Below are 16259 nucleotides of genomic sequence, written 5' to 3'. Positions count from 1 at the left end.
CCAAATGAATGGACAACCTGGAGACTCATCCTACTGGAGTCATTCCTGAAAGTTTAGCTCCAGGTGCTCACACGGGCCCCAGGGAAGTCCTCTTTCCTGGACCCTGGAATGTAGAACTGCGTGTGCTCAGAAAATCTGTCAGCACTGTCAGTAGATGTCCAGATGTCAGAGCCTTTATTTGTAATAAGAGGAGAGCTGAGGTTCAGAAGGTAGACAGGTGGTGCCCAGCAGCCAATGAAGAGTAGGCAAGCTATAGTTTCTTTATCCCTACGATAAGAGAAAGACTCTTTTGGTCCAAGTGGCAGGGAACAGAATTCAAAAGGGCTTAACCCAAAACTGCATTTAGTGGGTTCTATAGCTTAAAAAAATTCACAGGCAGAGGGCGACTGGGTGGCTTAGCTGGTTAAGTAACTGCCTTTGGCTCAAGTCATGATCCCGGGGTCCTGGGATCAAGCCCCGCATCGGGCTCCCTGCTTCTCCCTCTGCCTCTGCCTGCCACTCCCCCTGCTTGTGCTCTGTCTCTCGCTGTCAAATAAATAAAATCTTAAAAAAAAAAAATCATAGGTAAATGAGCTTCAGAAGATGTCTGATCCAGAGGTTGACCAGTAATAGCAACTTTTATTTTCCTTTTTCTTTGTCCTCCTTCTTGCTTCATCTCAAGCTAGACCCCTCATGGTAGCAGCTCCAGGCTCACCACACATCCATACTACACTCTTCTGGTAGCTTCTGCTCAATAGTGAGGGGGCAGCATTCCTTCAGGTGTCATCTATTTATACTAGGACACATGCCTATCCCTAATCTAATCACCACAGCTCAGGGACAGGGAACACTGACTGGCTTAACTCAGTTTAAGGCAATAGCAGTACCTTCTCTGTAATAAGGAATAGTAGTGTATCTTGTCTTGCTTCAGATTACATGATTCAGGGGTATCTAGAATAATTCACTTACCTTTTTTTGGAAAGATTTTATTTATTTATTTGAGACGGAGAGGGAGAAAAAGCACGAAGGGTGGGGAAGGGCAGAGGGAGAGGGAGAAGCAGACTTCCTCGTGAGCAGAGAGCCCAACGCAGGCCTCCATCCCAGGATCCTGAGATCATGACCTGAGCTGAAGGCAGACGCTTAACCAACTGAGCCACCCGGCACCCCTATTCACTTACTTTTTATCAAAATATAGCAATGTAAGATAAAAGCAAATTCCTAAGTTAATGATCTCAACTTGAAGATGGTACATTTTATTTTATTTAAAAAAAAGCAAACTTCTAAAGATCTTACATACTAGTATGTGTTTAAGCCATATTGTATTTTGCCTTTTTGATTTTTGAATTATATTACATAAGAATTGTTATAATTCAAGTACACCACATATTTCCACTTAAGTATATATCCTAACATAACCTAATATAGCGTTTGTATGTATTCTCTAAAGTGAAATGGGGGGGCGCCTGGGTGGCTCAGTTGTTAGGCGTCTGCCTTTGGCTCGGGTTAGGATTCCACAGTCGTGGGATCGAGCCCCACATCGGGCTCCCTGCTCGGCGGGAGGCCTGCTTCTCCCTCTCCCACTCCCCCTGCTTGTGTTCCTGCTCTCTCTCTCAAATAAAATCTTAAAATGTGAAATGGGTCGGGGTACCAGGATGATGCATTTGGTTAGGAGTCTGACTCTTGATTTCGGCTTGTGTCATGATCTCAGGGTTGTGAGATCGAGCCATGTGTCAGGCTCAGCACAGAGTTTGCTTAAGATTCTCTCTCCTGGGGCGCCTTGGTGGCTCAGTTGGTTAAGCGTCTGCCTTTCGCTCAGGTCATGATTCCAGAGTCCTGGGATTGAGGCCCGCATTGGGCTCCCTGCTCATCGGGAAGTCTCCTTCTCCCTCTCCCCTGGCTTGTGCTCTCTCTCGCTCACTGTCATAAATAAAAATTTTTTTAATTTTATTTGAGAGAGAGTAAGCGAGAGAGAGCGAGCACAAGCAGGGGGAGCGGCAGAGGCAGAGGGAGAAGCAGGCTCCCCACACAGCAGGGAGCCTGATGTGGGACTCGATCCCAGGACCCCGGGATCATGACCTGAGCCGAAGACAGACACTTAACTGACTGAGCCACCTAGGCGCCCCTCAAATAAAAAAAAATCTTAAAAAAAAAAAAAATCTCGCTCCCTCTCCCTCTCCCCCCACTCTCTAAATTAAATAAATCTTTAAAAAATAAATAAAAAGTGAAATGGGTCTAATCATAGATGGCCTCCTCTGGGCCACGAGAAGTACTCAAGTCAAGCTGCTGGTGGAACTGAAAGTGAAATTCCTTAATGTCTACAACTCCCAAAGTTCTCTGTGTAAGTCTAAAATGACAGCCTCTCTGAGAGCATCAAATCATGCCCATTTTCCCAGCAGTCCCACAACAGAAACATTTCTCCCCATTTCACAGTCCGGTCTGGTGAGGCAGTGAGGACAGTGTGGTCACCAGGAATGGAAAAGCTGCTTTGGCCTTCCAGAGCCCTCATTGGCCACATGACCTTGTGTATCTACCTCATCTAAAAAATGGGGCAGACAATCCTGAGGATTGCAGTGAGATTCAGAAAAGCTGTGTACGCAAGGCATTGCCTTCATGTCACAGGCCGTATACCAGAAGTGTGGAGGGCTGGGCCCATGGCCACTGACAGTCACAAAGCCACCCTGGTCAATGGGCCTTCTACGACGGGAATGAGCCAGGACAGATGTTCATTCAAGAGCTTCAGGAAATGGTTTGGGCCTCAGAGGGTGGCTCAAAGGACCCATTCACTCACACTCCACCCAGAAGCATTCCTGGCCTCCAGTCACAGCCTCCGTCATCTGCCATCTGTGGGGGAAGAGTGCCCAACACCACACCCTGTTCCCCATTCCCAGAAACAATCCCAGGAAGAAAGGAGAGCTTGGAGCATAGGACACCCCCAGGCATCCTGACCCCCTTCCCAGTGTTCAGTGCAATTTTGGGTGTTGACTATGGAGAAGCAACCAGCAGTGCCTTCATTTTAGATACCCAAAAACATGGAACCCACTTCAGCCCTGGCCCCTGGGGGAACTTCCAGCAACCAGGTGGGAGGCAGATGTCGAACAGGGTGAGGAATAACATCCCTCGACCAAGTTAAAAATGTGAGGCATCAGTAGTTTGTAATGGAGCCATACAAGTGGTACTGTAAAAGGTCTGGAGTCAGAAGCTTTGAGATTGTGTGTATGGGACTGGGGGGAGGGGGGGGTTGCTGGTGGTACAGAGCAAGGTAGGGTGGTGACTAGAATACTGGTTCTATGACCTTGGGAATGGCCTTACCCCTCTGAGCCCTGGAGATGACCTCGTGGGGCAGCTAGGAGGATCCAATGGAGGGACTGCAAAGAAAAGGCACTAGGTACTCTTGGGATAAACACACATGAGATCTTTAGAATAGAATGAGATTTAGGTTTCAAATCAGGAAATAGTTTTCAACAGGCTCTCACCTTCCTCCCTCTAAACGCCCATAGCAGCGCCTAGCTCTGTGATAGCACAATTCCAAAAAAAACCAGCCTGTGTCTGGCTCTTACTAGGGAGCAAGACCTGTGACAAGCATTCTGCACACATTCTCTTTTCAGCTTCTTACGCTGTGGACTGTGGGCATGCAACCCACCATCTCTGTGCTCAGCTGACTCAAGTATAAAACAGGAAAACTCAATATTACATAAGTTAAAATTGATGGAGTACTTAAAACAGGAGTAAATTGGTTAAATTTTTAAATTCTTAGAATAAGTCATAGCTGTGACACAACTAAGTACTATTTAAATAAAACTAAAGAAAATTTCATGACCCTGTGCTCACTCAGGGTAAGCCACCTGACTAAGGTCACAGAGCCAATCAGGTGATGGATGATTCCAGGCCTGCAGGAAACTGCCACCCTCCAGTCTCATCTCCATGTGTCTCTCCGCTGCCCACTGGCCCGGAACTGCATCACACTTGTCCTTGTTCTTCTGTGGTCCTGGCATGCTGAAAGCATTTTGTAGCAGTCTATTAAATACACAGGGTATGCCTTTGGAGAATCCAAACATTTTAAGAGCTATAAAAATAAATCTAAGACAAATTCATGAAAGACTTGGTGGTGATAAGAATTTAGTTAAAAGCCCAACATTCCGGGGTGCCTGGGTGGCTCAGTTGGTGAAGTGTCTGCCTTCGGCTCAGGTCATGATCTCAGGGTCCTGGGATCAAGCCCCACAGTGGACTTCCTGCTCAGAGGGGAGTCTGCATCTCCCTCTCCCCCCACCCCCCCATGCACATTCTCAGATAAATAAAATCTTAAAAAAAAAAAAAGCATAAAGCCTATTAACACTGTTTAAACGTTACCTCTAGCATACTAAAGTTCCTTCAATAAAAGAGTATTTAACTTAAAAAAAAAAAAGTCCAATATTCCTCAGAGTAGAAGAGGAGCCACAATGTACTGCCTTGGGTCTGGACAGGGCACAGGTGGCCAAGGGACAAGTCTTATGACACTGATTTCACAAAAGGATACAAGAGGTTTATTAGACAACCCATGGCAAGATACAAAATGATTAATAATGAGAACAACCATATTCTATCAGCCAGATGCCACTTAGTACTATGACACTATCCCATAGGACATTTCTGGGTTCACATCTAACTCGCTACCTAAAGAAATGAATCCTCTCAAATCAAGACTCAAACACAAAGGGATTCCAGAGACTGCTGGGGAGGAGACTGGCTTTGAAAGCTCTCCCTTATCAATGTGGAGAAGGGGTGGGGGGGGAGAAAATTTGGCAGGACAATTTGAATTTCCAAGCTTAGTAAGAGGGAAACAAATGTACAAGGCAGGGTCTCCTGGGACTGGGGCAGAGGGTGGGACAGTGGGAGACAGGAGAGGCAAAAACGGCAGTGGCTGAGACCTGGCATCAGGTTTCTCTTCTCTATTTCTTCCGCCCGCCTCTCTCCTTGAGGGCCAGGTGGATGATGGCGCCATTGGCCATGTTGTAGTAAGCCAGGGAGTTGGAATCCTTGATGAAGATGCCCTGGAAAACAGATGGTATGCTTTAGCGTGGGGCAATCCGGCCTCGAGCAGTGTATAATCTCACAACTCCGAACATCCATTCCCTCTGAACTCAGTGAATACAGGGGTCTGAAAGAAGATGGGGTCAATAGCGGGAAGCGGGGATGAGGGTGGCACAGGGTCGGATTGAAGGTCTCCGGTTCCCCCGAGAATGCTCTGCTTTCCTTCGTTCCTAGTAACCCATGCTCTTCCTCTTTGTCAACTCCCCAGAAAGTTGGCCCAGACCAACCCCATGAATTTCTGACTCTCAAATCGTATGACCTTTTAGAGATCAATCCAAGAGTCTCATTTTACAGAACAGGAAACTGAGGCTCAGAGTAGTCATTTGTCAAAGTCCAGAGAGGGAGAATAAAGCAGCCCCATGTGGCCGGGTGGGCACCAGGTTGAGCTGGACTATCACTTCTGTGTCTCTACACAAAGCCAGGCCACCCCAGACCACACTGGCTGGGATGGCTCCACCACTGGGCCAGAAACCCACCACAGCATTCCAAGTCTTGTCCCCAGATGTCCACCCTAGTCACAGAGGCAAAAGGTTTCTGGGGCTCTATGTAAGACTAGACTGTGCCCCAGCCACCCGGAGCCTTGCTCTGTTGGGCTAACCTGCCCTGGTACTCCCAGACAGCATCACCGCTTCTAGGACAGACTCACGTGGCCACACCCACATGTCTCTCCACTCCTTTGATTCCACAGGGGATTTAGCTTCTGGGATGGCAAAGGCGTTGTGACCCAAGGGGCAGGACCACTGACATTGACTCACCTCATACTGCAGCTTCTGTTTCCCTGCAGGCATACCCGTGGCTTCATGAATCTTCACCTTGATGACGGAGACCTGTGGGACCAAGAGGTTGTTCAGCCCCTTGCTAAGGTCAGCTGAAGAAAGCTGCCCCCCCCGACTCCTTGGATCCCTGCACCTGATGCCACTTAGCAGCAGCAACTCATACCTGGTCTGTGAGCGGGAGCGTGAAGACCAGCACTTGTCCATTCAGTTTCCATTCAGTCTTATCCTGCATGTTGGGCACTTGGACTTTGATGGACACTGGACCCTACAAACAGGACATGGCCGTTACACCCGGGGAACGCTGAGCCCATCAGGAACTATGCTCTCCTATTCTGGGCCAATCTAAACAATATCACCTGTCCATCTGGGCTCTTGGACTCTGGCCCAACTCACTACTAACACCACTAGCAACATGGCACAATTCACTCCCTTTTCAAGATTTGGTTTCTCTTCTTCAAAATGATCTCTACCCTGCCTCCTGGTGAGTCTGGAACTGAAAAAGTGATAAGAAAATGCCCTGTAAACCCCAAAAGCACGAGAGAGAGAGAGAGAATATAAACTGCAGAGTCAGAAAACCTGAGCTCCCAACTCCTCTAACCATGTCTCGCTAAGCCTCAACACCAAGTTTATAAAGCAAGTGATCACAACAGCTGCATGGTACTGCTGTTAAGCACTGAAAAGACACGTGCCCATAAAATGTGTAGCTCTACCCTGGCACTTCAGCTGGTACTCAGAAAATGGGAACTGCTATCGGAAAGAAAAAAAAAAGATTGGGTCAAATGCACTGGGGGGATGGGGCGAGCACTGTTTCTGCCTCCTCACTAGAACCTGACAGCTTCCCTAGGCACTAGCAGTGCCAGGATTCCCCTTATTTCTAGCACCCAACAGAATCCCCACAACAGGGAGAACTCCAAGGAGCTGGAGCCAGAGAAGAAAGCCACAGAGAAATTAAGAACCACACCCAGGACTTCCTCCAGTGTCCAGGGCCCCCTTCATACCCAAGGCCTGCCTGCTGGTCTCCACAGTAAATCACACCAGAGGGACTATCTATTCGGCCTGCTCCTTTGACTGCTAACTGCACGTCCACTGTGCACTCAGAAGCTCTTACAGGCTTCAAACAGCCGACTTAGGCCCCCGAGGCCAAAACAGTGGGAGCAGACTAGGGTGGGCCAGGGAGTGTGTAACTGCAGCAGGACTGGATTCCCCAACTAGGCCTTACGACCACGGGTGGCACTCTAGTATCACATACCTTGTTTCTGCGTAGGAACTCCTCTTCAGGCACGAGGCTGTCCTCTGTCTTCAGTTTCTTGGAGGCAGGCTCATCCTCCATGGGAGGCGGGGGGTGGACAGGGGGCATCGGGGCTGGAGCTGGGACAGGTGCCACAGGTGGAGCGGGCACGAATGCTGCAAGGACAGGAATAAGCAGTTGCATGAGTGGAAGGGCCCTGGGACTCAGGGCTGGTGAGGGGAGACTGCAAAGGTTTCCCACTTCTCCCAGTCACAGTTGGGAAGGGTCACTTCTTGCTGAGTCTGGCAGCCAGCAGGATCCCTGGCAGGGAGACCTGGGAGACTGCCCAGACTGGTCAGCAGGGGACTGGCAGCAGGGGCAGGACTGATGGACAGAGTAGGTGCCAGCTGACCGCAAGCATCATTGGCCCTCTGCACCTGTCTGGAACCTGACCACCCCCGGTGCACAGACCCCCAGCTCTGCCATATCAGCCTATCTCCCCCAGGACCTGTGGCTCCCCAGCTCCTAGCTCAGGGATCACGCACATGGGGAAGCCAAGGCTCCCCTCTGGGTTGACCCCCAGCTGTAACAACTAGGCACTACCACTGGCCACTGCTCTGCTCACAGTGTTTAATCTATAGTCCTGACCCAATGGCCTGGAAGGTGACATAAGACACACTGACCTGTTGGCACAATCATGGGGGGTGGGCGGGGTGCCATGATAGGAGGGGCCGAGGGAGGCATGGGCACCACGTTGATCCTGGGTGCATGGATGATGGGTGGCATGGGGGCAATCACTGAGCCCGGGGGTAGTCGGACCACTGATGCCATCGGGGGGCGGGGCATGACAGGTACTGCAGACACAACTGTGGTACGAACAGGAGGCGGCATCTGTGGGGGGAGAAGGGACCCAGTGGTCACAGGAAGCCAAAGCTGGACCTCAAGGGCATATGAGGCTGGTGATTAGCCACCTGCAGCCTTTGAGGATCGGGACTGGACAGCTCTGACGGAGTCCCCTGAGGCTGACAGACTGCAGGCTCACAACCAGGCTCTGACAGGAACTATGCCGGGAGAGGCTCAGAGTGACACTCTTTCCACTTGAGACTCAACCAGCTGCTCGTGCCAGACACTGAAAGAGCCACTAAAGAGGCTGACCTCAAGTTAGCTTCCTGGAGACGGGCCAGCAGTCCTCGAAGACCTGTTAAGCCCTGCAGCCCTTCTCTGCCCTAAGTCTGCTTCTCACATTTGCCTCTTGCCTCCCTCCCTGCTCCAATCCTCCCACACAGATGGATGATCAGACTAGAGGTTCCCACTTACAATTCAAGAGTTCTCGGTCTCTCAACCTGACCCAGACGGCACCTGGGCCCCACTATAAGGAAGTTGTCCTTCTCAGCTGATACTGTCCAACCCCAAGAACCAAGCTCTGCAAGATCAGTCCCAAAGTGGCTACTGGCTTACCGCGGGTGGCCGGGGCACAGAGGTAATTGGTGGGGCAGAGCTAGGAATGTTGGTGGCTGAAGACGGAGGTGGTGGCTGCTGGGGAAGCTCATTGGGTTTGCTGGGGCCAATCTTCTCTTTGGTATCATCCTCTGGCACCAGGCCCTTGGCCTTGTGGATGGCCTCAATCTGCTCCTGTAGGGTAATATTGGCCTGGGCAGCCTGCTGGGTCCGGGCCATGCTGCCTGAGTGGCCGTCCCAGGTCACCTGCAAAGGAAAGCAAAGCCACAGCTTGTCAGGGCTCCTAGAATGCAGCCCAAGTATAGGAGTGTGAGGGTGGGGAAGGTACTAGAATCCATCAGAACTGCACCTTTTCCTCTGGCTTCTGGATCTCCTCCTCACCGATCTTCTTACCGATGGCTGTTTCTTCTACACCGAAGATGTCAGTACGCCGCTCAGCCAACTGTTTCAAGCTGCTCTCAATATCCAGACCTGGATACAGTCACAGAACGGAGGCAGGGGACAGAAAGGAAACTAAAACCAGGTGCCCTCCTAACAGAGCAGCAACTCTCCCTGTGCAGGGTAGAGGCTGGTCCCATGAGGCAGGCCGAGTCTAGGTCCCAACACAGCATGCCCATCCTGAGCCTGGGAAAGCCCAATCAGCACTAAGCCTGTATGCTAGAGCTTGTCCAACTGCTTGACTTACGAGAAGCAATTGAGAGGACAAGTTCACACAAATGGCAAGTGGCAGTCAGGACTAAAAGCTTACTCTCCTGCCTCTGGGACAGTTTTCCTCCCATCGTATCTCATTTCAAAGCACTAAGGGTGCTCCAGCCACCAGAGCCCTCATTCTAAGACAGCCCCAAGAAGGTCAACTTTCCCAGCTCTGGTATGTCTGGGATGCCATCCATGTCAGGTGCCTGCCTTTGGAGGAGCCTTATGAAGAGTGCTTCTGGAAAATGGGGAATTCTTTTGAGGCATCACAGGCTGTACCTATCCTCAAAACTTTTTGTTGACCTCAGTTGTTGCTCTGTTTGCTTAAAGCAAGTTGACCATAGTCTAGAAAATCCCATGGGTCAAGGCAAGTCAGGGCCACGTCAGAGAAGGGGTATGGTCTGGGTGGGAGAACCCCACCTCACCTGGTGCATACACTTCATCGTCGCTCTGCTTCTCACGGATGGAGCGGTCTCGCTGCTCTAGCCAGCGGGGATCAAGAAGCCCAATGCGCATGTGTTCCTGCATTTTGCTGGCAGGGATCTTCTCCCCCGTGATAGGAGACACAAGATATTCATCTGGAGCAGGGGCTGGAGGCAGGGGCTTGGAAGCTGAAAGGAAAGAAAGACGCCTGAACAAGAACGCTGGGAGGTGGCTGCGGGTTAAGACACTGCTGTCTTGTCTGTGCCTCACTCATCCGAGACACATCCGTTTAGTGCCATGCTGTAGCTGGCCGCGTAAAGGCACCTGGGCACCAGAGATGACTCCGCTCGGTTCCCCACCACCAGGCCTGCCTTCGTGACAAGCCACCTCACCCCCTCCCAGAAACAGACAGCACTGAGGAACATGTGAGGGCAGGAAAGTAGGCCCTACCTTTGGGGTCATAGTCCTTCCGAACAATGACCTGGTCTGGAGTCGGGGGCAGAGGAGGCGGCATGGGTGTCTCTGGGGGTGGGGGCACTTTCTGCCCTTCTTCTTCATCGTCCGAACCCTGAAGAGCAAAGCAATGGCAGGACTCAGAGAAGGCCCAACAGGCCACCTCCCTGCAGCTGAGCCCTGGCGGCTCTCAGGGTGATAAGGAGCCTAGGTCCCTGCCAGCCAGCATCCATGTGCTAAGCCTCCGGGGGCAGCTGAGGCCAGCCGGCAGCTGGCCAAGCTCCTTCCTCACAACATGAATGGGAGTGCTGGGGGCCATGCTGCTAACACTCCGCCCAGGCATTTCCAGCAGCTGGCACCAGGCAGTCCCAGGAGGCCAAGGGCACTTAAACATGCTGGGGAGGGGCGCGGGGGGCAAGTTGGAGCTCAATGGTAGCTGCTCATGGAGCAATGCTGGGAGGGAGAGAAAAAGTCAATTCCCACAGACACAGGGGCCATTCTTCTCAGACACAAATTCTTTCCAAGGGGAGGAGAACAGCTTGGCTCTGGAGACTCTATGCCTGCTTGGAGGGGGTAGAGGTGGCCAAAAGGAAGCAGAGGCTACACTAAGAAAAGCTCTGGGAACTGCTGATCATTTGGGCCTAAGCTCAAGTGCATCAAAGCATGTGGCGAAGTGTTCCCTTACTGAGAGCTGGCATGGGGGTAGGGGGGGAGCAGGGCCTCTGGGCAAAGGGGGGAAGGTCACAGAACAGAGCCAGCACAGCTTTCAGATCCTTGCCTGTGAATGAATCTTTGTTGCTCGAGCTGGAAAGAGGCTCTATGCTGCCTGGGTCTTGGCTGCTGCTCTGCCAGGATGCCTTACTCGGGACCCATGCCTCCTTTCAAGGTTCACAAGGGAGCTGGATCTGACTTGTGGAGAGCACCCCCATCTCTTTAAGTGAAAGAGGGAAAGGCCAGCTCGCAGGCCCTCCCAGAAGTATACCTCATCCATGTCTTGCACTTGGGTGTCCTGGTCCAACTGCGAAGGCGGCTCCTCCGCCTTCTCCTGTTTCTCGTCCTCCTCATCAGACTCGACCTCCATCTCAACCTCTTCACTCTCCCCAAACTTCTCGTAGCGCTCCTGAATGAGGATTCGGGCCCCCAGTTCCTCTGGGGTGGTGGGGGGAGGGAAATTCCCTGGCAGAGAGTGATCCAGAGTCAGGAGACCTCCACAGATACTCCTTATCAAAGGCCCACTGGTCTACCCTCCCCACACTGTAAGCTCTCCAAGGGCCCGGTTTCTCTTCCGGCTCCAGATGCCCACCCAAGGTCTGGCACGATGTTTGCTCAATTGGGTTTAATTGGGGCAATGTGGCAAATCTGAAGTCTGCTGGCAGCAGAGATGAAACAGATAGATAAAACCCTCTGGGGGGACTATGCTGCTCCCTGGGAGGAGATGTATACCTGAGATATTCCAGGATGGTTCCAAGCTCCTGGCTCCCCCACCTGGAGTCACAGACCTACCTTGCTCATTGGGTTGGAAATCCACTGTTTCCACCACCACAAAATCATGCCAGTCAATCTGTGCATAGGCCACCCGCTCCTTCTCCTTTTCCTCTTCTTCCTTCTTTCTCTCTCGCTCCTGGAACTTGGCCCACTCCACCCGGTAACACACCTGAAGAGACAGGAATCGGCATGATGCTAAGCTGAATCAGGGTCTGCTCCTGACAGGACTGTCACCTCCAGTACCTTCACCAAAGCCAGCATCTCCTTGGGAACAGGAGGCTGCTCTACCCACAAGGGGAACTTCTGGAGGAAACTATGATATTTGCATTTGGTTTCAGTCAGGCCCAGAGCCTGGACAGAATATAACAATTCTAAATGCCACAGAAAACTTGTGTCTGGGCCTCAAGGGCAACGATTTGTTTTAACCTCAGAGTTTTCTGCTTGAGCTGGCAAGGGGCTCAATGCTCACAGAGCAGCAAACTCTGTCCCAGGAAGTCTGCGCGACAACCAAGTACCCACAAGAGAAGCAGCAATCTGAGAGCCTGAGAAACAAAGCCTTCATGCAGCCACCCAAAACAGGCAATGCCAATACGCCTTCTCTCCTTGACTCTGAAAACTTGGGGCCTTTTCAAAAGGCATCTGTCGCCAGAAAACCTGTTCAGGAGTTGGCTTCTAGTGAGGGCAGAAAAGAGGAAGATCCAGTAAAGCTGAGAGAAAAGCAGAAAGTTAGGGAGCAGAGAGTCCAGGGTTCTTCAGCCTTTGTGGCCACAAGGCCTTTCTTCCCACTACTCCTGTGCCTGGAACACAACAAGGTCCCGCCTCGAAGCCTATTTCCAAACATGAAACAACCCAAACACAGTCACTCGTACCACCAGTAACTAGTTATAATTTAGTTTACCTGGTCCAAAACTTCTCGGGGGTTCTCAGCCTCTTTCTTGAGCTTTGTAAATAAGCCTTTAGGCGGAATCAAGATCTGAAACATGGGAAGAGTTAAAACGACTGTCAGTGCAGTACAACACAGGACAAAGAGGGAGCTTCCCGGGGCCTGTGGAAAGGCACAGGAAAAGCGAGAGCATGGGGTTCCAGGTCCCAATCCCAACTCCACTTTGCTGTGCAACTTTGGGCAAGTGACTTAAACTCTGTAACTTGGCTGCCTTCTACAAATAGTGACACCACCGCTTAAAGCTGGCACAGTCAACGTAAAAGATTGCTGCAAGGAGCGGCAGGAAAACACATAAAAGCACTGCCCTCCACCCAGCGTACAGCCGCATGCGCTGGCTGCTCTCAGGGCACGGGGCTGCTCCTATCCTTCTGCGCATGCCACCAGGCCCTTTTGCACGTGCTCCCCTGACAACCCTACTCCAGACTGCCACCCACACACCTCATCTCCTAGATTCTGTCCCCTGCTATCTATTTCTCCATAGTGTTTATTACCAGCGGACATCCATCCACTGACATTGCACTTGCTGGTCACCTCCCTCACCAGACCAGAAACTCCACATAAAGACAGAAATTTCTATGTCTTCTGTTCACTATTGTATCTCCGGCATTTGAAATAAAGTCCGACACTGAATACATATTTGATGAGACAACAAATGATGGCTTTGTTCAAAACAGCATAAATTCCCAACAGTATTTATTATCATTGGTAAAGTGGCTCAGCCTTATCCTATCATCCCTATACCTCTACCTCAGGAATAAATCTGCTCCTAGAGTCTCCCAAGACTAGAGACAGACACACCAGTGCCCTCAGGTTAGAGAACTAAATGTCAATACCCAAATCCTGAGAGAGAAGGAACAGGAAAGTAACAGAATAAAAAGGGATCTGGGGACCTTTAACCCTGGAAGTAGTCCACTAGGGAAAATCAAGGCAGAGCTCATTTAAAATTGATACTGTGTAATAAATTACACTAACCCTTTGGCCTTCCACCATTGTTATTTTAGCTACTCTACCATTTTTTGATTTGATCATTTTCTAAACACACACATTTTTATAATTCTTCCTAGTTACATACTTAAAGTGAATTAAGTTAGAGTAAATCATTACAGTCCTTTCAAGTCAGATCTTTAATGTACTGTTTCTAACTGTCAAGAACAGATGTACGAACCATGCCACTAAAACGGGAAGACAACCTCCACTACATGTTGGGCAAGAAAAGCCACTGGCAAATCTGTATCAGTGTGCTTTGCAATATATTAGCAATCTGGGGGGCGCCTGGGTGGCTCAGTGACTCAGTTGTTAAGCATCTGCCTTCGGCTCAGTTCATGATCCCAGGGTCCTGGGATCGAGCCTTGCAGTGGGCTACCCGCTCCGCAGGAAGCCTGTTCTCCCTCTCCCACTCCCCCTGCTTGTGTTCCCTCTCTCGCTATGTCTCTGTCAAAAAAAATAATTAAAATCTTAAAAAAATACAATCTGATTGTTTTTAAATACTAATATTCACTTGTCCAGGGTCTTGATTACAAGAACGTAGCATGATAATTGAGACCTTTTTTTTTTTAAAAGATTTATTTATTTATTTATTTGAGAGAGAGAATGAGAGAGAGAGCACATGAGAGGGGGGAGGTCAGAGGGAGAAGCAGACTCCCTGCTGAGCAGGGAGCCCGATATGGGACTCGATCCTGGGACTCCAGGATCATGACCTGAGCCGAAGGCAGTCGCTTAACCAACTGAGCCACCCAGGCGCCCTAATTGAGACCTTCTTGTTCCAGACCCTGAAGCCCAGATCTTAGGGGCTGGAGTAAAAATGCTAGAGTTTAAGTCCCAACTCAGCAAGCCCTAGCTGTATGACCCTGCCCAAGTTAACTTCTCTGTGCCTACTTCCTCTTCTGTAAAATAAATATAGCAGTGGCTACCTTACAGATTACTAGAAATTAAATGAAAAAATGCTATGTATGTAATGAGTATTTCAACAATACTGGTTATACTTACTTAAGTTAAATTGTCTCCCAATGTTTATTTAAATTACATTTCTAATTCAAGGTACTCTTTAGGGTGAAAAACAACATAGATATTGGGATCAGTGCAGCTACTTACTAGCTGAGAGACCATGAGTAAGTGACTTCAACTCTGAGCCTGTTTCTGCTTTTGAGAAAAAGGGGAAGCAGGGAGGGAATACCTCCTGGGTTCTTCTGAAGATTAAATTGGGCAAAAGGAGGCAATTATTAAGGGCTTCCTTCTTCTCAGGTCCCGTGCTAAGCAACTGAGATTGTGATGTACTTAAAAGCAGCTAGCACTTAGCATTGTCACATAGCAGGCACTAACCTAATGGCAGTTATCAATCACACGGTTCGCTTCTCAAACCAGCAGTCTGCGTTACATTTAAATAGAAATCAAGGCTTTAGGGGCACCTGGGTGGCTCAGTTGGTTAAGCGGCTGCCTTAGGCTCAGGTCATGATCCCGGTGTTCGGGGATTGAGCCCCACATTGGGCTCCTTGCTCCAAGGGGAGCCTGCTTCTCCCCTGCCTGCTGCTCCCCCCTGCTTGTGCTTGTTCTCTCCCTCCCTCTCTGTGTCAAATAAATAAAATCTTAATTTAAAAAAAAAAATCTAGACTTCACACTGAACTGGAATTTTTAACATGTGCCTGAGGGCCCACAGAGGAGTCATGTCCTTGCAGACACGAGCAGATACAGTGCCTATGTAAGGTGCCCTCCTTCCCTAGGCCCAGCACCCCCGCCGCCCCTGCCCTGCCCAGGCACCTTGGTGTACTGCTCCACCAGCTTCGTAAAGTAGTTGAAGAGGCTGTGCTGCGGGCGGAGGAAGTCAAACTGGTAGTTGCGCTGCTCTTTCTGCATCAGTTGCGTCAGAAACTGGCGGCCATTCCTGGCCACAAACTGAGCCGTCAGCTTCACCACATCCAGGTCAAACGCTGAGATGGAGGGGGGGTCTGCGATGAACTCGAACTCAGGAGGGGGCTCTTTGGGCACAATGGTCTCTTGTATCACCTGGGCTTGGACCTAAGATGCGGAGAGAATGTGAGGCTCGAGAGGGGGTGGGAAGACACCCCCGACAGGATGGCACAGACCTCTACACTTCTGTTAATCACATGCACACCAGTGGCTCACAGTGTGAGAGAATCCTAACTCATAAGAGCACCAATTTCTTGGCCAACTGTGGCCTCAACTCCCTGAATGGCTTTGAGCAAGAACTGTGCCCCTCTGTATTTCTGCTGTTGCCCTGAAACTGAGCGCCAAAACTGGGTGGCAGAAAATCTGACAGGAACATGCCTTATTAAATCCCACCCAAGAGGGATGAAGGACACAGTTAGCCCTACATGTGTGCAGAGGACCCACTGGACAGAGGACTTCCATGTTTGTTACCTCACCTGGCTTTTATAGGTGAGAAAACTGAGGTAGCCTGAGGCCCTAGAAGTAGTAAATTGCAATGCAAGGTAACAGAATCTACTCCAACCTTTATTCCCCACTGTAAAACAGCAGGCAGCCTTTGTCACCATGGTCCAGGAAAATAGAGCAAAGAGAAGGGACCAGTCTAGGTCTATACAGGAGGCAAAATGTGCCAGCCCTCTATCTTCACTGGCGACCCTAACTGTCCCTAGTGATGGACCTAGAGAGGATTAAGGTATTAAAACAGGCCACATGGAGGGGCCCTGGGAAGGTGAGATGGATGGGAGGGATGGCTCAAGAAGGGGCCCACAAGCCACATCCCAGCACTGTTCTCACTCCATGGTCAAGGCAAAGA

The 16259-nt window shown here is 50.3% G+C and overlaps 1 protein-coding gene across 1 annotated transcript in view; it reads right to left on the bottom strand.

Annotated features, from left to right (window-relative positions):
- Positions 1-4476: 4476 nt before the first annotated feature.
- Positions 4477-16259, bottom strand: part of SF3A1 (splicing factor 3a subunit 1) — a 19810-nt gene continuing 8027 nt past the window's right edge. Inside the window, exons 4-16 of the mRNA XM_078060113.1 lie at positions 15260-15517; positions 12461-12535; positions 11581-11731; positions 11060-11253; positions 10075-10192; positions 9627-9812; positions 8858-8979; positions 8509-8754; positions 7734-7941; positions 7072-7226; positions 5986-6087; positions 5802-5873; positions 4477-5006 (exon numbers count right to left, since the gene is read on the bottom strand). Of these exons, the coding sequence (XP_077916239.1) occupies positions 4905-5006; positions 5802-5873; positions 5986-6087; positions 7072-7226; positions 7734-7941; positions 8509-8754; positions 8858-8979; positions 9627-9812; positions 10075-10192; positions 11060-11253; positions 11581-11731; positions 12461-12535; positions 15260-15517 (1989 nt within the window). The 3' untranslated portion in view covers positions 4477-4904. The remainder of the gene's footprint in view (positions 5007-5801; positions 5874-5985; positions 6088-7071; positions 7227-7733; positions 7942-8508; positions 8755-8857; positions 8980-9626; positions 9813-10074; positions 10193-11059; positions 11254-11580; positions 11732-12460; positions 12536-15259; positions 15518-16259) is intronic.

The sequence above is a fragment of the Halichoerus grypus genome, chromosome 13, assembly GCF_964656455.1.
Source record: "Halichoerus grypus chromosome 13, mHalGry1.hap1.1, whole genome shotgun sequence".
In the NCBI taxonomy this organism is placed as follows: Eukaryota; Metazoa; Chordata; class Mammalia; order Carnivora; family Phocidae; genus Halichoerus; species Halichoerus grypus.
This window is presented reverse-complemented; position numbering and strand designations above follow the sequence as displayed.